Below are 27,285 nucleotides of genomic sequence, written 5' to 3'. Positions count from 1 at the left end.
GCCAGTCACCCCTCAAGCTGGGTGCACTATACCTGTGGCGAGGGTACAGGTGCATGAGCCCTGTGTCCCTACAGTGTCTAAGTCCGTTCTTAGACATTGTAAGTGTAGTGCTGCCATTAAGAGTTTATGGTGCTGGGAGTTTGTCATTACAAACTCCACCGCACCATAATGACTACACAGGGACTCTCCTCTGACCCTGTAGGAGTGCTGCTACCGCTATCCTGTTTGCTTTCCTGTCTGGCCGCTACGCCACGCCTCGCGGCCCCCGCTCCGCGGGGGCCGCTCGAAGGCTACGAACTCTGGTGGGGATTGTGTCCTTGGATTCCCTGTCCGTGCATAGGAGCACCAACGCGCTTGCCGATTGTCCATCAACAGAGCAAGGCCAGAGGCGGGACTGCGAGGACCAGCGTGCTGAGCGGCGCTCATCGGCCGCAGCTGGTCCTCTTCCCGCCCCCTCCACCCGCTAAAATCACTGCGGAGTGTGAGCTGCCTGGGACTCTCCTCTGACCCTGTAGGAGTGCTGCTACCGCTATCCTGTTTGCTTTCCTGTCTGGCCGCTACGCCACGCCACGCGACCCCCGCTCCGCGGGAGCCGCTCGAAGGCTACGAACTCTGGTGGGGATTGTGTCCTTGGATTCCCTGTCCGTGCATAGGAGCACCAATGCGCTTGCCGATTGTCCATCAACAGAGCAAGGCCAGAGGCGGGACTGCGAGGACCAGCGTGCTGAGCGGCGCTCATCGGCCGCAGCTGGTCCTCTTCCCACCCCCGCCACCTGCCCTTCTTCTTGATAAACTGAGACAGTAACGCGCACGCGGGACGCGCGCGGGGCCAAGGCCGGGGCTAAGACCGGGCAAAGAGCGGGCCGTTTGAGGCCGTTCGAGGACTGAGTGGACTGGACTGGGCCAGCCCTCTAGGTCCCAATATACGGGCTCTATCGTTGTCATCAGAAACCATGTCATCCCGGGAGTACAAAGAGAGGGCTGCAAAATCTAAACTGAAAAATGGAACCCTAGACGATTTCATCACCAAAACTCATTCTGCTATAGATAATGAGATTGCTAAAATGCAACGTCGAGTTTCATCTGAACTGGACGCTGCAAGGAGGCTGTCACAGGAGTTAGTTGCGGCCAAAAAATCTTCCTTAGGTGCTATCGCCTTTGCTAAAACCCCTGACCGTTCCACCGGCCAGCCGTTGAACCTGGTTGAAACAATGGCAGACATTCATCAGCCAACTGTTCCCACTACAGCCATACCAAAGGAGATCTTATCATCATCATCCTTATCCCCTAACTCTTTAAAAACGCCTATGACTGGGTTAATAGAGGTAACGAAGGAGTGTAAAAAAGGTGCGCCGGTGTTGGGTTTAAAAATAACATCTATAGAGCAGATTGGGGGAATTCCTGATATCAAACAGCAAGGGCCACACTCTAAAAGGAAGCGTGGTAACCAAACATCATACGCTAGGAAAAAAGTTAAGGTTGCAAAGTCCCAATTATCCACCAAGTTGCCATCTCCGTCCCCAGCGATTAATACACAACCTTCTGACTTTATATCAGAGGTTGATGTAGACTCGCTGGCGATAATTCAAGATAAGGACAAACTGACAATAGTGAAGGAAAACAATGAGGGGCCACTTTGTGTTATAAATGGGGAAGATGTTGAATTCCTGACTGTAGTGTGGGAGACGCTTAAAAAGCTTTTAAATCCCTTCGAGGATAGATTATTACAGATAGGATCCCAACTCTCAAACATTGAAAATAACTTTTCGCATCCAGGGAAAAAACCCCCTTGCAAGGAAGATAAAGATCTCATGGCCAGTTTCGAGAAACTTATAAAAAGTCTACTGAATCCCCTGATGGAGAAAACCCAAATTATAAACTCAAAATTAGATCAATTGGAGTTTTTGACATCTAAGAATACCGCCCTATTGGAGAGTCTGGTAGGAAATAAAAAACAACCAGTTACTACTGTTGGTAAGACTAATAGCAATCATACCAGTTTAGGGAAAAAGGGCCCGAAGACCAACCTGATACATCAACCTCAATCTGTAACACCTGCAGATTCTAGTGGTTTCACCCCTTGTACTACCCCTTGTGCAGTACCAGCACCTTTAAATAAAATCAAGCAGGGGAATACACTGGGCCCTAAGCCTAGTAACTCGATGGTGGTAACTACACCGGTTAATACATCTGCCCCCACCCCGATTAACACCGAAGGGAAAGAAATTCCATTGAGTAAACCTCAGGCCCCTAGTAAAACCCCATTACAAGGTAGACAGATCTATGTAAATATACCCCCGGAGTCTGCACCTTACATGGCAATCCTGACAGGTGTTCCATTAATCCCAGAGAATAAATATGAGAAAAACGAGGACCTCTTAAATAAAACAAAATTCTGGCTAAATACAAATAGGCCATTGACTGAGGATACTGTCACTAAAATCCTAAGTGTACGGAGGGTCCCCTGGGTTGGACCAAGTAAAAAAGACCTGGAGGGCGATTGCATCCTGATAAATTTTAGAGACAATTGGGTCAAGGATATTATTTGCAGTAAGGCCAGGTTTGGGAGGATGGGGGATATTCAGTGTGTGGGTCTCGAATATTTCTATCCCAACCTCTATCAGACTATCCCTGACCAAAATCCCTTCCATCAAGGACATAGCACAAATGGTAGATATCAAACGGGTTGGACACATAACCTGAATATGAATCAAGGCCCGCATCACCATTATACCCCGTGGCACGAGACAGTTCACTTTATGGGGCCACCAAGTATGGGCAACTTTACACAAGTCCCTTATAACCCACGAAGATCAAGGTTTAGGGGCACAGACTATCCTGGTTGGCTTCCAAATAATAACTACAACAACATCCCATTGAGGAATCGCTTTGACCCTTTAATGAACTTGGATGAGGTAGACTGACTACCACCCGGGATCAAAGACATGGCATCTCCCACTTTGAATGGGGGAAAGAATGAAGAACCAGGGATATGCATTAATGATGATGATTTAGTGCAGGTAACTCTTGAGTGCGACAATGCGAATGGTAGACATCTGCAGATAGGGACTGCTGTTATGCCGGTGGGTAAGATCATCAAGGGCCATGATAGGAATAGGTTATCACTGCCCGAACAAAATACCACTGTCGTAAGAGATGCCTGGGGGAGTAATCATGGAATACAAGAGCCTTCATCATCATCATTACTATCTCTACTGTCCTGGAATATTTCCGGATTAATAAACAAACTAGAAGATGAGATATGGTTAGATTTTGTGGAAGCTCATGGAATTCTGTGTCTACAAGAGACGTGGTCTAGGACCACCTGTGACATCGAGGGCTTTCAAACATTTGCTGTCTCGGCTGTCCCATCCACATCGGGGAGGGCAAAAGGTGGAATAATGACAGCGTTATCAACAAAACTACAGGAGCTTAAAACTTCGATACTGGTAGAGACAAATTGGTACCAAGTGCTGTTATTGGAACATCTTTTCCCTGAATCAGTGTTACTAATTAATTGGTACTATAACATCTTTAACGGATATGATATCTCAATAATTCAAGGTTTGGAGGATGCTTTGGGTAAAGTCCGCAGTAGGCACCCTTCTTCGCCTCTCATTTGGGTCGGTGACTTTAATTGTACATTGTGCAGTCATGGAGGATCGAATGTATGTGGTTTAGAGGATTTGAATGCCCAGCCCCTAAACCACTTTAGACATACACCACAGGGGGATGCCTTGAATAATATAATCATCATAAATGATTTGTGTGTAGTAGACCCCTGGTCTCCCCCAGACACTCTGCATATACCAACCTTTCAGGGCTTGAGGGGGGAGATGAGTACAATTGATTTTGTTTTGGTATTGAGCACCTTTCTTAAGTATGTGGACAAGTTGGAGGTGGTGGCGAATCCCGCTAGTGATCATAACCCTTTAATGTTATCACTGTGGGTGCCAACAAAAGAACCACCAAGGACTTGGGAACAGCCGATCAAGTATAACAAAAACCAGGGTGTCACTTTGAAATGGGGGAAAGTAAATGTGTCTAAACTGGAGGAAGATATTGTTGTAAATTGTAAATCGGAAATAGAATCATGTTTAGCACCAGGATCCGACCCCCATCAGGTCATTGAAAGCTTTGAGAAGTTGTGTTGCCATGTAGGACAGTGCTTAAAAAAACCCAAAGGGAAGGGAGGCCAAAAGGCTTTTAGATGGTTTGACTCCGTGTGTTCTGCTACACATCGATCATTGAAATTAGCTCTGTGTCAAAAGCCAAGAAACAAAGAGCTTGTAAGGATCAGTAGAAAGGCTTATAGGGATGCTATCACAAAAAGAAAGCAGGACTTGAAAGGTAGGGCTTGGGACGATCTTAAAAAGGCAGCAGAACTAAAAGACAGTAGGCTCTTTTGGGAGGTTATCAATCGTCCCCTCTTTAAGAGTGATAACAAGGAATCTATAGTTATGCAGGTCACTGCTGAACAATGGGTTCAACATTTTAGTAAGATTTTTAATCCCAGTTCATATGCAATAATGGCAAGCATCGAAGGGACAGGGGACCTGGTGTCACCTCCCTCGGCTTTGACCCTCAGCTCTTCAATTACATTGACTGAGATTGAGGAAGCCCTAGGGAAAGGAGCATCTTTAAAAGCCCCAGGCCCAGATGCTGTCCCCCTGGATCTTTTTAAGTCCAATGTTAGTCTGTGGGCACCCATTTTATTGAATGTTTTTAAAGCTGTAGTGGTTGGCCGTATCCCTGGCACATGGAAGGAGGCAACTGTAGTGCCAATCTTTAAGAAGGGTAATAGGTCTGATCCATGTTGTTACCGCCCGATCTCTTTAATAGATGCCTCATGTAAAATTTTGGGTAGGGTAATCTTAGCGAGATTAGAAAGTTGGGCAGATTCTACCGGATTTATAGTTGACTCCCAGTATGGTTTTAGACGTGGAAAGGGGACAAACGAGCAGTGCCTTAATTTGGCACTTATCTTGGGCAAGTACATGAAGGCCAAAAAATCTCCTGTACATCTAGCCTTCATGGACTTGACAAGCGCTTTCGATACTGTTTGCAGGCACAAGTTGTGGAGGATGATGAGCGACATGGGCTTTGAGGAACCTTTAGTCACACTGCTCCGTAGGTTACATGAAGCAACAAATGTATCCATTAGATTTGGCACTGGAGGGGAAATAACGAAATCGATACCTTCAACCGAAGGTGTTCGTCAAGGATGTATCTTGGCGCCTTTCCTCTTCTTGGTTTATACAAATGGATTAGAACAGTACCTATTAAATCAGGGCTGTGACTTCCCAAAAATTAATGGTAAAAGCATTCCCATGCTTTCTTATGCAGACGATACTGTCCTAATGACATTGACAGGAAACAGCATGCAAGTGTGTTTAGATGCTTTTAACACATTCATGCTTGATCTCGATCTAAAGGTAAATTTTGAAAAATCCTTTGTAATGTCTTGTGGCCCAAAGGGGTCAACCATTAGGAAGTTCGTGGTAAATAATCGCATAATTGGGAAAGTGGGAAATTTCAACTACCTTGGTAATCTGTTTGATAGTAAACGAAGTTGGACACCGGCAATGAAGGTCCGAGCCCAGAATATGACAAGGGCGATAGAGGGTATTTTTCGCTTCTGTAGCAAACTGGGGCAAAAGCACATCATGCATCTCAGAACCCTCTATACCTCAAAATGTTTATCTGTAGCTACTTACGGGGCAGGGGTGTGGGGGACTGAAACGCCATCTGTGATACAGGTGGTGGAAAATAACTTTATAAAAAGGGTCCTATCAGTTCCAAAAAGTTCTTCAAACACTTTCTGCCACAATGAAATCGGCTTGGTCAGTGTTTCTGACACAATCCATTTGTCCCCTTTACTGTTATGGGGTAAAATCTGGCAATCTGAAGACCTGCAACTTACTAAGGATATTATCATTGATTGCATGGCTTTAGAAAACTCAAAACAGATTCCCTGGTTGTCTTATGTCTGTAACATGTTGAATAAAATTGGACTAAGTTCTTATTTTAACAACCCGGAAAAAATTGAGGGAAACTATAAGGTGAACATAAAGGCAAAGTATCTAAAGTCTCTGAACCAGTCGTCTATGGATAATGTTACTGACAATGGTATTGTTAACGCCTGTAAACCCCAACCACAGTTCTATCTAAAATTTACCCTTAACGCGCAATGGCGATTCCTTTTAACAAGGTTTAGACTGGAGATTCTCCATTTTTTACTTGCATTTCCGAAACAAGGGGGTTGGTGTGAGAGGCTGCCCCCTTGTCCTTGTAATAACAGGGATAGGCAAAGTACCTCACATCTGGTCCTTTTTTGCTCCTTGTATAAGGAGCCAAGACTCCGGTTTATCAAACCAATCCTTAAGGGGAGGCAACCTTGCACTTATAAGGAAGGGTACGAATATTTGTCATCACTATCCTCGGTAGAAATCTGCTGTTCTATGTTAAATTTCATTAGAATCTCACTAAAGATCAGGAAGAACTATGGGTAGTACCACATGTATAGAAATTTCTTAAATGAAAATCATGTTTTGTATATTCTCTTATTGTTATCATCATGTCCTTTAAAAAAAAAAAAAATTTTTTGGGGCATAATTGTGCTTTTAATTTAGCATTCTTTTAACACTATGAGGCAAGATGAATTGTATGTTCAATACTTTTATGATTCATTTTATGTATCGAATAAAGTTTTTGAAACGTGAAACGTGACTACACTGAAAACGGAGAAGTTTGGTATTAAACCTCTCAGCAAATTAAACCCACAGTGATGCCAGTGTGGGATTTAATGAAAAATGCACATAGAGGGCATCTTAGAGATGCCCCCTGAAAACTAACCTACCACTAGTGCCCAGGCTGAGTGGCTGCTTTCAGCTGCCACCACCAAACATGTTTCTGGACCCCTGGGTTGAGAGCCTGCTGCTCTCTGCGGCCTGAAACAATGCACAACCTGGGATGAGGTGCCAAGTCTCCTCCCCCAGGATGGACAGTTCACGAAAGGGGAAGCTTCAAAGGCTTGCCGCCTTTGTGAACTGCCCAGGCCATTTGCTGCTCTCAGTATTTGATTCCCCACTGGTTCTGACCCACACTTAATGTACAGAAACAACACATGTACAAGCTGCAACTGGTCCAGAATGCGGCAGTGAGATTGCTGTCAGAAACGGCTAGGTTTTCCTCGGTTAGAGTTGAGCTGAGGAAACTACACTGGCTCCCGATCCCAGTGAGATCTCGGTTCAAGGCCCTTTGTGTGGTCTTCAAAGCAGTGAATGGTATTGGCCCGGAGTTTCTCAAGCATAGACTCACATGGTATGTCCCTAGCAGAACCTTGCGCTCCTCTGGTTCCAAACTAGTTCAAACATCCATGTTTAAGAAATCTAATTGGGGAGGCAGAAGTTTCTTTCATTGTGCTTCCAAAGCATGGAACGAACTCCCCTTCCAACTAAGAAATGCTCCTGATTTAATCTCCTTCCGCAAGGGTCTGAAAAAGTGGTTGTCCTCTCAATAACAGCTCACAGATGTCCCAGGTAATCCAAATCGCAGCGCCAGGACACCCCAGGGTATCAGTGCACTTTATAAGTACAAATAACATAACATAGCATAACACTTTGGGCTGGAGAACCGGCGGGAAAAACATGTGACGAAGAGAGGTGTGTCCACCTCTGCCAACTCCACCCCTCAGGTGGGGCAGGCAAGTTGAAGCACAACTCTCAGTCCACGCAATCTTGAAGATGAGGGGGCTCAGCCAACCAGGGTCAGGCTCATGCCCCCCTCCCACTGGAGGACGGCATAGTAGGAGGTGCCACCCTGGGACCGGCCCTTTCTCGAGGGCTGGTCCGAGAAAATACTTTTCTGCCCCCATATCTCCTCCCCCGCCCTCTCGTTTGCGGAGTCCCACAGGGCTCGGCTCTTAGCCCGGCTCTTTTTAATGTTTAACTCACTCCCCTTGCCCCACTAGCTGAGCAGTACGGGGTAAATGCTGTGTCATATGCTGATGACACTCAGCTTGTGTTCTCTTTTAGGCATCACTCCGAGACAGCATTCACCAATTTTAAGCAATGTTTGGTTGATATTTTTTCATGGATGACTGTCAATTGGCTGAGGCTGAACACAGATAAAATGGAAGTCCTGTTTTTCAATCAGCCGTTCCCCCCACAAGCCGACCTTTGGTGGGCAACAAACTCAACCCTCCCTCACTTCCAGTCTCCTCAGCTAGGAATCTGGGATTAAAATTTGACACTTCCCTCTCATGCAAGGCCAAGTCTCCTCATCCTGTTTTTGGAAAATGAGGTACCTGCGAAGATTCCTTCACCTCCTTCCGATGGATTGCAGGAAGACAATAGTTCATGCGTTGATTACGTCCGAGCTAGACTATGGCAACAGCCTCTATATATGGGTCTCCCAGCCTACCTGATAAGAAAATTACAAAGGATCCAGAATGCGGCAGCCAGGCTCATCAGAAATGTGCCACTCCGCCACCACATTTCCTCTCACCTCCGTAGCCTGCACTGGCTGCCTGTCAAAAAGAGGATTGAATTTAAGGCACTGACTATCACCTATAGAGCAGCAAGGGACACTGGCCCTCAATACCTCAGGAAGAGACTCCGAAAATACCACCAGATGAGGGTCCTAAGGTCAAATCATCATGAATTCTTGGCCTTCCCACGCTTTGCAAAAGCTAGACTTGGCGGACGCTTGTTCTCTGTCGAAACAACCTCTCTCTGGAACTCCATGCCCAAGCGCATTAGAAAGGCAGAGTCAGAAACTGTATTTAGGAAGTCTCTGAAGACCTGGCTTTTCGGCCTCTCCTAGCGCTAGATGACAAGCCCTCCCTGACTTATGCTACCAGCACCGGGACACCTCCGCTAGAGGTAGATGAGCGCTCTACAAGCCTCAATAGGGACCCATTGGTCCCTACCTTTTACCTACCTGTAATGCTCTAAATCTAGTATTTAGGGGCACCCATGAACCTTGCTTCCTCGAACAAGAAGAAACTACAAGAAGAAGAAGAAGGACCAAACAGCTGTGCAGTATCTAACAAGAGGAAGTCCCCCACTGACTTGGCCCCAGCCCTACCGGCCTGTCTCCACCTCGAACCTGCTCCTGCAAAATCCCGGATTGTCCTTCAGTCAGCAACCTCAAAAACCCTGGAGGACCTGCCTGCCTTCCTCCACAAAACGTTGTCTCCCGTGAACACTGGATTTGTTCATCTGCAACCTCTGGCCTTGGCCAGAAGACCCTCGTCCCCCAGCCTGCAGTGCTTTTGCAAACCGGAGGTTCTCCATGGAAAACAACAGGTCATCTGATGTCGAAACAGCACCCTGCATCTGGCCACCCCAGTGCCGGTGCTGGTGCACCTTTGGTGCTACTTTGTTTCCCCATTTGCCCTGAGCTAAAGTCCAGGAGCTTTGCTCCCACACCCAAGGGGCCTGCTTGCCAGCAGCCGCCAACTGGGGGCCCTCTATCCCCCATTGGATCATATCGGCCCTCAGCACTCTGCACCAGACTACCCTAGTGCCGCTGAGGGTGTTACTAGAGTGCATCCTTGAACCTGAGGGACCCCTGAGTCCTACCCCAGAACCTCAACTCCCACTAGCAAATACTTACCTCAAAACCAATAACACTTTTTTCCTCCATACGATAACATTGACTATTTTTCTGTGAAAAGTTTCTAAGTGTGGAATTTGAGAAACTAAAGAAATTCTTTAAAATTGCATAATCTAACAAAAACGATTTTACTTACCTGTTTTCAGGAATTGTCCCTGAGTAGTATCTAGGTATACTACTCTGTGTAAGCCTAGTAATCTCAAAAGTTACTTACCTGCTATTTTACTAAAAAGCCTATTCTAGTCTATGTACCACATTTACTAAGTATTGCCTTTCTCTGTATCCATACTGTAAATTAAACTAAAGTGCATCTACAATTATCATTCAATCTGTATTTCAATTGCATTACTACTGTAAAGTACTTATTGCTTACATGTGACAGGCTTGGTTGGTTCTAGGAAATAAAATAACTAAAAGAATATTTTTATACAAAAACAATTGGTCTGAAGTTCAGTCTTTGAGTGTGTGAATTCATTTGCTGACTGAGTGTGTACAACAAATTCTTAACCCTGTCCTCTGATACTGCCTTACTGCTTGACCACACTACCACAAATAGAGAGTAAGGTTCTATCTAACTTTACCTCTGCCTACCTTTAGGGTTCCACTGGACTCTGTGCACACTATACCTCACTTTGCCAGCTTCCTACACCATGGGTTTGGGGTCTCCTCAGGACCAAGAACTGCGGAGGGCTGTGAATAAATTATAAAGTGAAACAAACCTATTAATATCACATTATTCTTGTGGGATATTTGATTGGAATGTGCGCCCTCTCATTTGTTTTTACCTTATTTTTATATTGTGTCCAGTTTTTATCAGTGTTTCAGTTTTTGGTCTGTTTATTAACCTTTTTTTTTAAAGTGGAAATAGAACAGCACCATTTGATTAGATTCTGGTCTAAATGGGGGTTGTAGTTTAAATTGGAGTTACTGTCCATTATTTGTGGAAATCGAGTAAGACTTACTTAATCTATCGCGGAATGCATGAATGTTAGCATTGGTCTTTGGCTTGCGGCTTTTGGTATCAGTATTTTCGTTGCCATCTTAGTTATAAGGAGGGAAAAGGGAAGAACAAAAAATGGCATTTTAATCCTGAATTCGCATACTGTTCACGGTTTAAGAATTCAGGTATGATCTTTTTTTACAGCAGGGAGAAATTACTTTATTCAACCAAGCAATTGTTCTGTGAGTGTTTGTATACCAGCGGAGTTAGCACCGTGCGTCCTTTGAGCTGCGGTCACATGTGTCAGCATCTAAATGTGGCAGTTTTTTTCCTGTTCTTTTAAGCTGTTTTGCCCTCATATCTCAAGGTTCACTTCCTATGGTCGGGGATCGAAACTGGAAGTTTTTATTTGCCGCTTACTCCACGCGAGCATGAAAGCTTGGTTTTGTAGTTCATTAGGGCTCGCCTACGCAGCGCGCATGCGCTACTTAGGAGGAGACCTTTAGTAATCGATTCCCTTTTTGGGCCAAAAACGTGCACGCATTGCTTTCAATGGCAACGTGTGCACGTTTGGCGATTCCCTTGTGGGAGCGAGCTTTGAAACCATCTGTAATTAACAGATGGTTCCTGCTCGCTCCCGCAAGGGAAACAGGCACAGGTAACCACTCTCTCCCCTCCCCCTGCTGCCTCCTGGTCAAACTTTTTTTACTTTCAGCACGAGGCACGCTTTTGGGAGGGGTATGGAACTCTGCTGTGCGTGGTTGAATATTGACAGAACGAACAATAAATATGGTTAATCAACTGTGAACGCTGCTCGTCAAGGTTCTACAGTAAAACATTGTAACCAACTTGGTATAGTAGCAAACTCAGATTGCTATGCACCACCGCCACTCAACACAGCCTTAACTTGCTGACCATGCTTGTTTAATTCTAATCCATTTAATAAAGTATCCCAGTGATTGTGTGTGAACACTATAGCCTGCATCGTCCAAATCGTGTAATAGGCTACATATAGCCGACCACTTCCCCCGCCGCCACGTCGGTGAGATTTGGAGACCTCGCAATCCTAAATCGGAACTATTGAGTGATGTTGAGGCCACTGCCCAAGTCTGTTCTCTCAAGAGCGCTGCAAACATAAAAACCTTAATTATGCGAGACGGATCCCTCCATGTATAATCTTCCACCGTTGGTGCAGATGGAGTATGGTGCTGGGTTGCTCGGCCATAGTAACACGTGTCAGTTTCAAGTCCGTCTAGTCATTGCTTTTTCACCTGCAAGGGGGAATGCCTCTAGGGCAGCCTATGTGCAAGTTCTCCTTGTTGATTTTTTAATTTGTGGCTGTAATGACTAATTAGTTCTGATGGCTTATTTTTCTGAGAGAATAGTGAAATAGAACTATACCCCGTCTGTTTTTATGTGAAGTCCGAACCGTCCACAGTTCTTGAACAGAACTGCCCTATTTCAGTTCTAAACCCACATTTAATCTCGATGGAGGGCTAATTCTTTCTATTTGCTTTTTCCAAACCGCTCCTTTTTTGTATGCAGAGCACCTCTGTTCAGTGCATCTCCACGTCGTTTGTTTTCGGAATGGTACCAGAGTAACTCACCCCATGAGTATCTTTTTGTGTTGGGTAGTGATAAAGCGTTTTACGTACGGCGATGGGCACGACAAAATGATGATGGTAAACTAGATGCCAACATGCTGTTAATAGTTAGCGAATAATTCTCACTGCATCACATACTCTAATTTTTGACAGTTAAGCAGTGGAGAACTACTGTAATGAGGTGCAGCTAATTTTCAGAAAGCATTTGACATCTTTTTCAGGGATTACTTTGTAACTATATATAAGTGAATTTAGTTCAGAAAACTATCAATCTGAAAACCAAAGTAGCTGTAAACACAAAGAATCAGCAAACCCCCACAATATGCAACAGATTAAACCTTAATGCATTTCTGCTAGTTCCTAATGAATCATGAGTTGTGCCTGATTTTGAGTTTTCCATATGGGATACTGCAACATATATGTGATAGAACATTCTATCTGCAAAAGTCCCTTTAAGTATCCTATGTGTGTTCATCCTTGATTTATCATCTGGACAAAAGAAAGGACATTCTCAAAATGTTTTGAGTATGTGGTACTCTGTCACCAACGTGTACACATTCATGTCTATTTTTTTTTAAAAAGGTATGTCTATCAAATGTCCTTTTTTAAGCAGACTGGCTTACATGCATATTTGTTAAGGAGTAAGACATGCAAATCTCTCTCTTTTGACATAAATTAAATAGTATTTTTGATTCAAAACATATTTGTGATATGTTTTCAATTAAAAATGTAGCTATTGTATCTTACGTTTCTAGTCATTTTGTCTCACATGCTCACTATTGTTTGTTTATAATACCAACTCACCAATGTGATATTTGGACCATCCTTTGTTTCATAAGTGCATTTTATGCCATGTCACCTGTAATAGGGATATCATAACATCCTTCACAATTGTGACAGAGCATCATACTTGCCGCATTTATATAACTTGCAGCCTGTTTGGCACAACTGTCCCTTATTACATCAAACAAACTCATGTATTCTTGTGTAGGTAGGAATGTGTCTACTCAAAACAGTCCTTTTGGTAGTGATCAAAATATAGTTGTATCATTTTCCACAAATTAATATGCAAAACACATCTTCATACACCTTGTGTAAAACTTACACCTTCAAAAAACTTCATGTTGCCATAATTTGTTGCTGTAACAAAAATAGTTATTTAACATGAATAACATCAATAGCTCCAAAAAGAACTTACTCCCTTTATGATGCTGTTGGGCTCTCAACCGCCCATCAAGCTGAGGATAGGCCACCGCAAGTATGCAGGCATTTAGGGAGATAGGAGTTTCTTGTAATCTTGTTTTTTTCTGTGGCCTCTTTTGAATGAAGGAAAATATTTACTTGTGTTTACACTCTTTGAGCATAATAAAAACATTTATGTACAAAAAGGTAGCCACTCCTGCCTGAATGGGAGGGACTAACATATTAGGTAAACATTATGTCCCTTGACCCCAATACACTTGAATCACTCTCAACCATGACTTCTTGACTCATAAATATGTGAAACCCATCACACTCTGCTCACACGTACATCACGCCATTGAGGGGTGGGGGGGGGGCAAAGACCTAATTTATAGTACATTGTACAGGTTTTTTCTGGGGAGATTTGCAGATGAAAAGGCTTTTACGAGAAGCGTCTGTACCCAACCCTCAGTCTGCTTACCACCTGGTATGAAATGGCAGTGTCCACCGTCACTGAGGGTGAGGGTACACTTTTGGTGACATTTGTAGCCACCCAGCATTAATTATGACAGCAAAAGTGTAGAACACTTCCAGTGGACTATTAGAATGCCATGTCTACTGGAACAAAATCACATGGCAGAGCAGAATAAAGTCAATCAGAGCAAAGGGCTACACTTTCCCTGGCCATGCCAGGGCCTCTGCCCCGACCAGCCTCAGTTTACAGGATCCCATTATTCTGAGCAGGCATCGAGAAACCCCTCTGTATGGATAGACAGTCCTGTCAGCTGGCATTGACCAGGTAACCATCATGTCTCTGCATGGTTGCAGAGGTAAGAATCCCTGTTTGCCCAAATCCACAGGTATACTCTTAACTTAAAGTGCCCCTGACAAGCTCTGCGCTTTGCCAATTTGTAAGCTCTTAGATTGTTTTCAATTTATATCCTGGTACTCCGAGTATAAGTAGTGCTCTGTTTATATTTAGATGAGAATCGTTTACTTAGATTTCATGCCCAGTTTGCTCTCTGGCAGCGGATATTCTTAATTTGTCATGCTTGGACGGAAATTGAAGTGACTCAGGGCTTGCTTTTGGCTCGTGTGTTGTTGACACAGGGAGAGACTACGCTGGCCCATGGTCGGAATGTTGTTACCAGCATGGGAAACAATGCTGCATTGGTGCTACTGCAAAGGCATGGGGAGGCCTTCTAGGCATTGAACAGCCAGCCACAGATGACCCAGAAGAGAGTCAAAACTGAATACATGCCGCAGACAGTTAGGCTCCAATAGAGCTAGACTTAGCTTGTGTATGGGCTCCCTATCGATCGATCTATCTATCAATCTATCTATCTATCTATTTATCTATTTATCTATCTATCTATCTATCTATCTATCTATCTATCTATCTATCTATCTATCTATCTATCTATCTATCTTTCTATCTATCTACTTGTCTAGAGTTGCATGAGCTATTAGGCATTGCTGCTTTTCCTGTAACTAAAAGCATAAAATGGTGACCCTATGTTAGTGATGGGTTTTATAAGGCATAGTCTAATAGTATCTAAATGGCGTCTGCATGCAAAATAACTGCAAGACAGGGTAAATGTGTGAAAATCTATTCACTGATATCTTTTCAACCAAGCTACTAGGAACAGGGTATTTCTTCTGCCCGTTAAACTGACAAGACACTACCAGTGAGTCATTCTAGGAGCCATGATAACAGGGCCAGCAGCACACCACATGATCACCCCTTCCACAGTGTATATCTGCCCTAGTTAACAAGGATCCTCCGGGGTCAGTGCCAGTTGCTACTCTGACTATAAGTTTAACCCCTCCCATGCTCATGAGCCACAGTGGCCGTGTGCTCATGACAAGCTGAGCTCGTCATAACGGCCACAACGCTCGCACGCAGGGCTAATTCCCCCGCTGTGCTGAACGTTCCACAGAAACGGGTGTGGCCGTGACGGGCTCAGCTCGTCAGGAGCACAAGGCCACCGCGGCTCATGACGAGCTGAGCTTGTCATGAGCACCGGGGCGCTGTGCGCGCCCCCAGCACAGAGGGGGAATTAGCCCCGCAGGCAAGGGTTTAAGGATAAAGGGCTCCCCAAGAAAGAACGGGTATGCACTGATATGAGTGCCAACACTTGTACCGAGACAGAGCTGAATGTTTCTTTATCTGGAGGTGCAAGGGCAGACATTGCTATTATGTGTAGGATTTTTTTATAGGCAAGAAAACGTTTACAAGGTAAAGCACTTTCTACAAAGAACATAAGGCGAATGGACAATCTTATTCCATTGGGAAGGTCCAGGTGTCCTGGGCAAACTGTGTCTCAATGGGCTCTGTTTCACACATCTAGTTAAACACCCAACTACTCAGAACTATCAAGTCCGAGAATTGTAATGTTCTGTATCAATGGATTTAAGTACAAATGAAATATGAGTCATATTGGGGATCGCACTATGTGCCACATCGCTGGTGTTTTTACTGTAATGATTTTAATTAATTGATCAGTCAATAAAAACTTAAGTATTGGAAAAGAGATATAAAATAATGATGTGTCTAGTTAGCCATGATACGTGTACTAGCCATAGTTTCTTAACAAGACAAGACAAGACCAAGACCAACAAGACCATTTGCAAGGCTGGACATCTAAGTGGGTTAGAACCTAGGTGCTAAGATTCAAGTCAAATGGTGCAAGGTACTAAGAAAATGAAAAAAACACCATCCAAAATGAAAAGGTACATGTCCGGACTAAAATATAAAGGTAGCAGCGGAACAAGCCAGAAATTTTGATATCCACTTATATGATCTATCATTGGTCAGGCACTTGGTATTGACAGTAGGATGCAGCTCGAAGGTGAGACCAGTTAAGATATAAACTGGTAGTACATTCACTGATCACGATACGGCTGCAGCTCCAGAATTTGCTGTGCTATATGATTATGAGCACCACTAGGTTTCAAAATACTAGGCAGGGTGCATAGTTGACCTTAAAAAAAGCTTCAATATCAAGTGTATCCTGCTAAGAACGTTTGTCAACAAAACTCTTAGCTTCAGCAAGACCCAGAATTTGACATATCCAGTGCTGTTGATCCCATCTCAATAACACCATCTAGCCTTGCCCCACTGGAGGACCGCAACTTCCACTGATATCCCCGCTACCATATTACAAGTACCATAAGCTACAATACTACTCTAATGCGGCAAAGGAGATATTTGCCACATTTGTAATGGAGGATCCTGTCTGCCAAGCTCTTAATAATACCCCGTATCCAAAGGTATAACGGTTGACCAGAGCGAACTGCTTGATTTTACTTGTTCCAGCTTCATCGCGATCAGCCTGAAAAGGCACCTAGGACTCAGCCAACTGCGCTCTAGAGATATAGACAAACATTGACTTTTCACATTCTCATTATTTTCTAATAATGATTTTTACTTATTTAGGAAAAAGTCATAAGTCCTGATCCTCTAACATATGTTTTTATTTTTTTGGTGTCATTTTAATCATTGAATGTTTCTCGTTTGTACTGAATTTATTTAGAGATTCAATCTCATTGGTGTTTTGACTTTTTTGGTTTTGATGTTGCTAAAATACTTTACACACATTTTCTCTGAGAGAAACCTCTCATTTTGAGCACCTGACGCCAAACTGAAACCTGGTTTTCTCTCTGGACACTAGATAGCACAACTCTTCTCAGAGCTTGCAATCCAATTTCCTGTAGTCCTCATGTACTATGTGTGATCAGGTTGCCACGTTCACAAGGCATGATGAATGCAACCTGATAGCAGACCACCATCTTCTCAGGCTCTTGTTATCTTGTACTTTGGCATCATAGGTCATGCACACAATTTCATGGTCGCACACATGCATAAAACAAACTGTTCGGAGTAAATACTTAAAGAGGAAGTAAGGAACTTGTTATGCATGTCTTCCTGAATTTTTCAGGGAAGAGTTAGTCCAACGACAATCTGAAGAGTCCTTTCCTTTTGTGAGCCTCCTAACCCTAAGCAAAGTGATCTATGGGTCTGGAGAGACATTCCAGGGAACGAATATTAGTATCCAGACCAGTTGTTCTTAGGATATTGGCCTTTAGGTTTCCCCACTTGAACTAATCGAAATTATGAGGCTGGCAATCTATCAGGTAGCCCTTTGGCCTCACACATCATGACCTGCAGATAGCACTAGAAAGTCACGTAATTTCTATCCAGTGCCTGCGATACATTGAGGTATCAGTACAACAAGGTATTCAAAGGGTATCAGAAAAACATGGCATCAACTGGTCAGATTATATGGACAAGCCTTTTTGCCCACGCGTTTCCCACAGCCATAAACCGTTGATCCAAGGTATGCTCCCTGCAAAAGTGGATGCAGCAAAATGTTTTTAAAGTTTTGAAATGCTTTGTATACCAAGAAATATTTTGGCTTTCTTCAAATCACCACAGGGGCAAAACTCACTAAGCTGGCTTTTAGGCCCTTGGTCAGTATAAGTAGAACTTGCTATCCCCCCATAATGTAGCTGGCCCATACATACAACCCTAGTCTGAATAATTGAAGTGCAAACGGTGACTCCATAAGCCCACAAGGTAGAGGGGTTCACTGAGATTGTCTCCTCAGTGTTTTCGAGTGATCATGAAACCTTTCCATAGAATGACATTTAGCATGCAAAATATAAGTTGCAAGGACCATTTTATTGTAGGTTACCTTATGCCACTGTATATAATAGGCCCCTCTGGTTATTGTTCCTAATTGTAACTATTCTAATTTACAATATATTATTAAGTATGGTTGACCTCTTTGGTGCTGAATTGTTGTGGGACCAACCTACTCACTGTCAGGGAGTGGGTCTGGAAGTGCCAGGTCAAGTTGGTTCCTAGGTGAGGAAGTAGTACCTAAGACCATCCATGTCAAATGACTTTCAATGAGGAAAGGACGGGCGACTATTGCAGATTATGGACACTGACTGGATCCAAGCTGTTATGTGTGATTGAAAACCAGCTTCAAGCTATTTCTTACGCTCTTGTTTGAACTCTAGAGACTGGGGCTGTATGTTCATCCAAGAGTTCATGGGAAGGAACAGTACTGAGTCTGACAGGACATTTCACATGTACATAAATGTTAATGCACATAGAGTTCAAGGTATTAGATTGCAGAAGGCATATATATTGCTACGTGTAGGGAATCACTAGATGATAATGATGTGCCTTATTTTCCATTTCAACAGTAGGCAAGGAGAAACTATACTCATCTTCCACAAACGAGTGTATAGTGACACACCTGATGTAGTTATTCTAAACATAGTAAGATATGTAAGTGCGCATGCAGTTAGCAAGTCATTTATTTTTCTTTCATTTTAGGTTTCATACGATCCCAGTTATTGTTCAAAGCACATATGGTTGGTTATACAGAGATATTACTCAGGTATATCATTTCACCATTACAGTTATATTCAGTGTTCCAACGACAAGTTAGTTAAGGCATCTCGTTGTGCTGTAGAGAACCACTCCAACCTGCAGACCTACTTGACCCCAGAAGTGTTGAGGCAGAGTGTATAGTTCTGTGTCTTTATTTTCTCTCTTATTCCATTCCCCTTTCTACCACTGGCTCTCATGTTCTAGTACATGTGGTCCTTTGTGTACCGGGTGAGAGATGGAAAAGAACATGTCTTCTGTTGGATCTTTCGCACAATGTTGGTTAAAAGCTTGCACTAACCTCCTCCTTTGAGTAAGTCTTCACTAATCAACCATAACCATCACTTGAGCTTGAAGGAACAGATTTTGATCTAAATCTTGTAGGCAATTTAGAACTTTCAATCTCATTGTTGGCATTTCTAGGACCGCCTTACAACCAACAGGAGTTGGAGAAAAGCCGGACATGTCAGAATGCACCTTACAGTTCCTGCTCCAGCCCCGCATACTGATGCGTAGCCTTATATATATTTTTTTAAATCTCTTTATTGCATTTTTTAATTTTTATTATACTTGTCGCGGTCATCTTATACAAAGATACAGCAGAAAATGTGATTCCGGACATTGTCAATGCAGAACATGCAAATGATGTGTCGAGGTCAGCAGTCGTTATGTGCGATGTAAAGTCCGGAATGAAGAGGAACAATCCTCCTATTTCCGCTGACTTCTACAGAATTTAATACACATGTCCGTAATAAAGCTACCAATGCTGCGCCATTTCTAGGACCACCTTACAACCAACAGGAGTTAGAGAAAAGCCAGACATGTCAGAATGCACCTCACAGTTCCTGATCCAGCCCCCCATACTGATGCGTAGCCTTATATATATATTTTTTTTTATCTCTTTATTGCATTTTTTAATTTTTATCATACTTGTCGCGGTCATCTTATACAAAGATACAGCAGGAAATGTGATTCTGGACATTGTCAATGCAGAACATGCAAATGATGTGTTGAGGTCAGCAGTCGTTATGTGCGATGTAAAGTCCGGAATTAAGAGGAACAATCCTCCTTTTTCCGCTGACTTCTACAGAATTTTATACACATGTCCGTAATAGAGCTACCAATGCTGTGCCTTGGCTCAGTATAAATTGCAAGATTCAATATTATGAAAAACCTGAACAATGTGAACAACTGGAGTCGGTGAACACAATGTTTCACCTTCCACCAATAGCTCTGAGTATCCGTGACTGTATATGTAGAAGCAGTGACATCAACTAGCTTGCCTTGTTTAATGTATAAATGCAAAAACAACAGTTGATGGACAGAATGCAGAACAATGTCAGACATTCACCCCAGTACAGAGAGCAGGGCCTAAATCTATCGCTTTTTTACTCCCTATGCCATTCCAGTTTGAACCCAGCCATATGCAAATCAGTCTTGACCCTGTGCCCCATGGGAACAGTCCAGCCCGAATTGCCAAGCCAGGTCCTCCCTGTACGTAATAAATCTACCAATGCTATGCCTTGGTTCAGTATAAATTGCAAGATGCAATATTATGAAAAACGTGAACAATGTGAACAACTGTAGTCGGTGAACACAATGTTTCGCATCTATCTCTTTCTCTCAGCTCACCTTCCGCCATTAGCACTGAGTATTCGTGACTGTGTATTTAGAAGCAGCGACATCAACTAGCATGCCTTGTTTAATGTATAGGCAGATCAGTGTGAGAATACCTCAGTCATTTATAATGATTTCTCTCCATTTCCCAATTCCAACCCTTTCCCTGATTGTGAATTTTTCCAGCAGTCCCCTGCATTAATGCCTTGAAGTCCGACAGTATTGTGTCCCAACCAGAGGCCACTGGATATTTGCACAACTCTAGAGCGTCCTCCCTATGCAGCGCCAGACTTTCTGCTTACACTCACAAGTCAAGAAATCGGTAAGTTATCTTATGTGTCTTGGCTCTAGGAAATAAACCCAGCACACACACCTCACATGTATATAATGTCTGACGTTCTGTGCAGTGGCTAGTCAGGTCGCGACTTCCTGCCAGTAGATGTGTAAGGCGGGCAGTACCATAAAATGTGGAGCAAATCAGCATTCAACAGTGCACATCTGGAACAGGCAGCATCCATTCAGTGAAAGCAACTATTGATTTAGGTAGACGTGAGATATGCCCTGCGTATTAGGCGGAACCTTGCGTTGCGTGGGATATCGGTAAGCCCCTATAGGATCGCGGCCCAGATCTTATCTGTGCACGGAGTGAGATCTTCCCAACGAGCCTGCAACATTGTATTTGAAGGCATTGTATGGGTCAACAGTGAAGCATCTAACCAGTGTATTATGCGGCTACCTGGTCCCTTGACCGGTAAATATTGTATTACTAAGTGAGTCTGCGGTTTTGTTGTTATGTCACCTCATGCACGGGTCAACCTAGCCAGTAGGGAATTGTATAGGAGGAACTGTCCTGAAGGCAGTTCAGCATCACTTACTAGAGTTTTGCCAGCGCCCGGGAGTCTGGTGATCTCCTGGGGTGTTAACTATGTCTCCTGCAAGAGAGCACTTTGCATGTAATGACACTTGAGGTAAGAATAGATAGAATATCTACGTTTAGGGGAGTGAATTACCCTCACATTCCAATTGAATAATTTAGTGGCAGCCAGGAGTGTAGTGGTGGAAGAGTGTGGAATGAACGGTACATGTTGACGAGTACTGAGACGGCATACCAGTAGCTAATCGGTGTGAGTATAGGAACAGATATGATATCAGACCCCTATCAAGTTTTATAAACAACAAAGCATAAAACCATAATCAAACAACATGAAATCAAACTGTATTCGACATATTTTCACAATTCCATAAGAGCTGAGGGACAATGTCTATCTGCCCAAACCATTGAAATATTCATCTCGCTTTAACTAGCAGAAGGAAAACGCCTGTGGGTGTGGCAGGAAGCATGAAAGGCAGCATGGATTTCAAGAAGAGTCACCGCAGTAAAAATAAATCAAATAAGCATCAGAAGAAGAACTTGCATAATATTAGATGTCCGTATTAGTAATCCCTAGGTACTTATGATACTATCCACCTGTAACAGATAGGAAGATAATAGAGGGTTGGCAGATATATATGATACATTACACCTTACAATTAGTTTCTCTTCCAGGGGATCCTCATCAATAGTCATAAGCACTGAATATTCCCACCCATGGGCGTGGACCCCAGAAATGCTAAAAAATATATATCAAAAGATATAAATACAGCTATATATATATATATATATATATATATATATATATATATATATATATATATATATATAAATAAATAAATAAATAAATGAAAGCAAATGCAAACAAAAGAACTGGCACCGTGCCTTTAAGGGAGCCTTGACCCCCAGCTTCTCATCATGCCTCAGGGGTGACAGTTAGGTCTGTTGTTCTTTCTGGCTCCTTCAGTCAGGACCCTGGATTTCACAGCTCTGAATTTTTTACTTTTTTGTCAAATATTCTAGCATTTAATTGTTTTTTTTTACTTTTCACTCAACATCTTTTAGGTCTTAAAGTGAGGTACTACCATTTTTTTGACAGAAATTGGTTATTTTTCTGTCACAATGCCTTCTCTTTTTGATCCTTGCCCCTTCTGTGGCAATAAGAGGGCCAAATCTGACACGCATTCTGTGTGTATTCTCTGCCCTTCCGTCTCTCATTTCTCAGAGATGTGCCAGCATTGCAAAAAGCTGTCTAGGCGTACTCTCAGGGAGAGAGAAAGGATACATCTCTATGGACTTTCTTTGAAAAGTCAGATCTCGATCTTATCCCCATTGGCGTCGGGATCAGCATTGAATATACCACCAGCGGCGATGAAACTGATCTTGTAATTGAGACCTCCACGGTCAACGTGCTGGTGCACCGAACACACCGATATTGAAGACAGCAGTTTCGACTTCGAATCATCAGGTAACGGATCCTCCGTTGGCGTCAACCCAGCGACGCTCAACATCAAGGAGTAGGTCTCGTTGGATCAGCATTCAACGTCAAGGCGTAAGCCTCCATCAGGGTCATCTCTCAGGCGTTCCACGTCGAGACGCAAGACTCCATCAATGTCATATCACAAGTGTTTGACGTCAAGGCACAAGACTCCGTTGGAGTCATCACCTAGACGGTCGACGTAGAGACACAAGACTCCGTCAACATCATCTCAGAGGCGTTCGGAGTCGAGTCACAAGACTCCGTCGGCGCCATATCACGGGCACTCAACATCGAGACAGCTGACTCCATCGGTGTCAATTCAAGGACGTTTGACTACGAGATGTACGTCTCCGCCGTCATCAGCCCGATGATGATCGACGTTGAGGCACAGATCTTTCCCCAAAAGACGGTCAATGTCACTGACACACCGTTTGAATGTCAAAACATCGGTCTCCGTCGGTCTCACAACCAGTGAGCATCTCTCCATCCCCGACATCGAGGGCTAAATCACCATTGGTGATTCAAGATACACTGACTCCGCATTCATCATCAAGACACTCACATCAATCTGCGTCAACCTATCACGCAAAATCAAATTCAAGACGCACTTCGTCATCAACCTCAAGGTCACCGGAGGTGATCATTTCGATTCACTCCTGCAGCTTCACTGGTACGCCCCCATTCACGCCCTGAGAATCCTGCACAAGAAGTGAGGCAGAAATCTCCATCTGTGCATCACTCTCCTAGGTGGATGTTACCACTGCATCGCTGGCAGAAATCTAAAACGGTGTAGGCACGAGGTCCACAGGACTACTCCAGTCCTCTACACAGGTCTGCACTGGGTCGGCTGGTACAAGCAGTAGATCTCTCTCTTACCACTTTCTCGAGAGGTCGAGATCATACGCGTATGCTGACAGCCTCCTCAAGAAGAAGATCTACGTCTCGGGGCATCAGAGAAGGCACAGGTCACTGACACTTTCACCCTCTTCTACCCAATCTTCAAAGAGTGACTATTCTCCGACCCTTAAAGACAGTCCACCTTTGAGGGTCTCCCTGGTGGATGATGTCAGTACTTTCCAGGACGTTCTGGCCAGGGGTGCAGCAAAGTTGAACATCGTTATGCCTACTCCTCAAAGTTCATCCTCAGTGATTTTTGAAACTTTGCATCAAAGATCAGCAGCCAGACCGTTGTTACCCTTGGTACATGGGACTTCTACAGCCTGTTGTGGAAACGTTCCTTACACCGGCAACGCTCAAGACCACACCAACGAGGATCTGAGCCACCTCCTGACTTTGTGATTATTGCGGCTGTGAAAAAAACTCAACAAAATTAGGGACTTATGGGCATTTTATAGAGGTCAAACATAATGCCAGGTCAGATCATGTTAACTAAAGGTATGTAGTTCCTCTCATAGTGATGCCCGGGAGAAAAGGTAAGCCAAGCTGATCTTGGTTTGTAGATTACAAACTCAGTAGGGTTCGGTGTAGGAAAGAGAGTGTGGGAATCCCTTCTTTCAGAACTAGGGTCCTCACACATCCAGCTAGCTAGGTGTCAGGCTTCATCATATGGACCTGCTCCTTGTTGGGTCGGTGCTGCAATACCCAATGGGCACCCGCGAAGGGGCTCTTTAACCGAGTTCTTATGTTCCTTGCCGTATGATGCAGTGTGGGTGTGTGGACTGAAACGTGTAGATATTGTGTAAGGGTGATTTAAACGAAGTGGGATAGTCCAAATAAGTATTTTATTCTCGCTGGCTATCCACCTTGTTAAAATATATTGAGTGGCAGCCTATCTAACTCTAAGGTTTAGTTTAGGCTATGCTCAACTCTCAAGGTCAACATGTTTCATGCCTGTTGGTCAGATTGATCCGTGGCAATTCTTCAGGACCTACTTAGTGAATCTATCTACACAGCTCGGTGGGGTCTAAGTAACACCTACCGCATGTTCATTCTACGAGTCAGGTAATCTGTAGTATCGTGAGGGAATGTCCTTTTGATCAACTGGTCCGGAGGCTTTGTATACGCTTTTCTTCCCCTTCCTCTCATCCCGAAGGTCGTAACAAAACTCTCTCACTCAGAGAGAAGGATGATTCCGATCGCTCCGTACTGGCCCCGGCAACAGTGGAACCCGGACCTTTTGCACCTATCAGAATGCCCACACAATACATTGCCGTGCAGGCCGGACCTGATGTCCAAGATGAACAGGAGCGTTCATCACCCTAACTTTCCCTCACTGAACTTGGCTGCATGGCTCCTGAGGTCCTCCAGTATGGTCATTTAGGACTCCCTCAGGACTGCATATCATCTTGAAAGAAGCAAGAATACCTTCCACAAGACACTATTATGCTTGTAAATAGAAGTGTTTCTATTTGTGGTGTGTGCAAAATGGTTGCCCTCCTACCAAGCGGCAGGAGAAAGTCATTTTACCTTACCTACTTCACTTAGCTAAGGCAGGTCTAAAATTCTCTTCCATACAAGTACACCTGGCTCCCATTACGGCATACAGGGGGTCTCCTTCTCAACCTTCTTTCTTTCAATTGCAGGTAGTGAAGAATTTTTTGCAAGGGTCAAAGAAGGTTTACCCTCCTATCCGACCTCCTTTGCCTCCCAGGGAGCTGAATCTGGTCCTATCTAAACTGATGGGTTCTCGTTTTGAACCTATCCACAAAGCAAGCCTCCAACACCTAACATGGAAGGTAGCCTTTTTGGTAGCAATCACCTCAGCTCACAGGGTAAGCGAGATTCAGGTTCTCTGTTCTAAGGAACTATACACAGTCATCTCAATAGGGTCGTTCTGAGAACCCATCCCTCCTTCCTTCCGAAGGTGGTGTCAGATTTTCACATCTATTGATCCATCTTGCTGCCTACCATTTTTCCTAATCCCTCTACAACAGCTGATAGGTGACTTCATTCTTTAGACCTGAAAAGGGTTTTGAAATTCTACTTTGACAGTCCTAAACCACTTAGGAAATCTGATCAACTGTTCATTAATTACGGGTCACCCAGAACATGTTTTCCAGCCTCCAAGCGTTCCATCTCCAGGTGGATAGTGTAATGTATCAAACTGGCTTATCAGTTAGCACAGAAGCCACTTTGGTCTAAGCCCAAGGCTCATTCCACCAGAGAAAAGGCAGCTACAACAGCTTTCCTTAACAATGTTCCGATTGCTGAGATCTGCAAGGCAGCCACTTGGAAATCAATATATACGTTTACGAGACACTATTGTCTCGACTTAGATACCAGAGCAGACACTCAAGTAGGCCAGAGAAATGTGTTCCAACGCCGAAAAAACTTCGATTGTTTGTTTGGTCATTTTTTCTCATGTGCTCGCAGGCAGAGGATGGGCTTGCTACTCGATTCAGTGCTTATGACTATTGATGAGGATCCCCTGGAAAAGAAGGAAAAGTTACTTACCTGTAATCCTAGTTCTCTTCCAGGGGTATCCTCATCAAAGTCATAACCAACCCACCTGCCTCCCTAGGCAAATGAGACTTCTTTAAACTATATGTTTGTGTCCTGACCCTCGGGTCTCCGCAAAGAACAACTGACCTAACTGTCACCCCTGAGGCATGATGGGAAGTTGGGGGTCATGGCTGCCTTAATGGCACTGTGCCAGTTTTTGTGTTACCAGGTGCTTTCTTTTTTTATGCTGTTGGTTTTGAATGCAGCCTATAGGCTAACAATGCTTGCTCTTTTGCAGATTGATTTTGATTCTACTTATTAAAAAGAGTTCAAGTAATGCTTGCTATCCTGTTGTCTATATTCTATAGTATGAGGTTGCAAAAGTAGTTGCTTATTGTTACATTGATTAGCCTATTTTATAAGGGCTGCATTGATGTGTGAAAAAATGATATATATGTGTATATATATATATATATATATATATATATATAAAACAGGTACATCAAGGCGCACTGAAGCATTAGCTTCCTCCGCACTAACTTTGAACTGATGAGTGCATTCTTGGATATGGAGTACTGGGGGTAAAAACCACAGCTGCAAAACATCAAGGCGGAGTTTGCTTGACTCTAAATATTCGGAGTTACCGCGATAGCCCTGAGAGGGAAAAAGACAGACCTAAGGCATGGACAGGCATCTGATGAAGGCAACGAAAACGCCGAAATGCATTATGCCCTAATGCGACAAATTAAAGGTTACCTGGAATCCCCGTTGTTGTCCTCTGGTCTTTTCTTTTGGAGGGACTTTACTTGGATAAATTTCACGAGCTGTGCCTTGGCTCGTGTAAACAGAGGACCCGCTGCACAAGTGGCCCGCAAACAGTGAAGGCATTGTGGCAAAATTCACCAAGGTATTGGTAGTTTGCATGGGTCCACCGCGAGAAACACTACGGACAAGGAGCTGCTGCTGAATGCAGTCGGACATTGCACAGAGACGCTGGATCACTGTATCACGGCGTCACGGCCCCGTCTGAAAATGGTCTTGGGGTTGCTTTTGTGCTCACGTGACCTCACATGCACTGTGAAGAAACCGCATTGGTTTCACTCGTCGATCAAGCCCTTGAATTTTCGCCTATTCCATTCGCAAGCGAATGGTAATAGGCGAAAC

At 43.8% G+C, this 27,285-nt stretch overlaps 1 protein-coding gene across 6 annotated transcripts in view; it reads left to right on the top strand.

Moving 5' to 3' along the window:
- The window catches only part of LOC147678663 (uncharacterized), a 167,311-nt gene that overhangs the window by 123,221 nt on the left and 16,805 nt on the right, over positions 1-27,285 (top strand). The window contains exon 2 of one of the 6 annotated variants that reach the window (XM_086946115.1): positions 20,555-20,690. The exons of the other annotated variants lie outside the window; for them this stretch is intronic. Within the exon in view, the coding sequence (XP_086802241.1) occupies positions 20,555-20,690 (136 nt within the window). The remainder of the gene's footprint in view (positions 1-20,554; positions 20,691-27,285) is intronic. 6 annotated transcript variants of the gene reach the window in all.

Source organism: Lissotriton vulgaris, chromosome 12 (assembly GCF_964263255.1).
Source record: "Lissotriton vulgaris chromosome 12, aLisVul1.2, whole genome shotgun sequence".
Lineage (NCBI taxonomy): Eukaryota > Metazoa > Chordata > Amphibia > Caudata > Salamandridae > Lissotriton > Lissotriton vulgaris.
The sequence above is the reverse complement of the archived record's forward strand: the minus strand, read 5'-3'. Positions and strand labels throughout refer to the sequence as shown.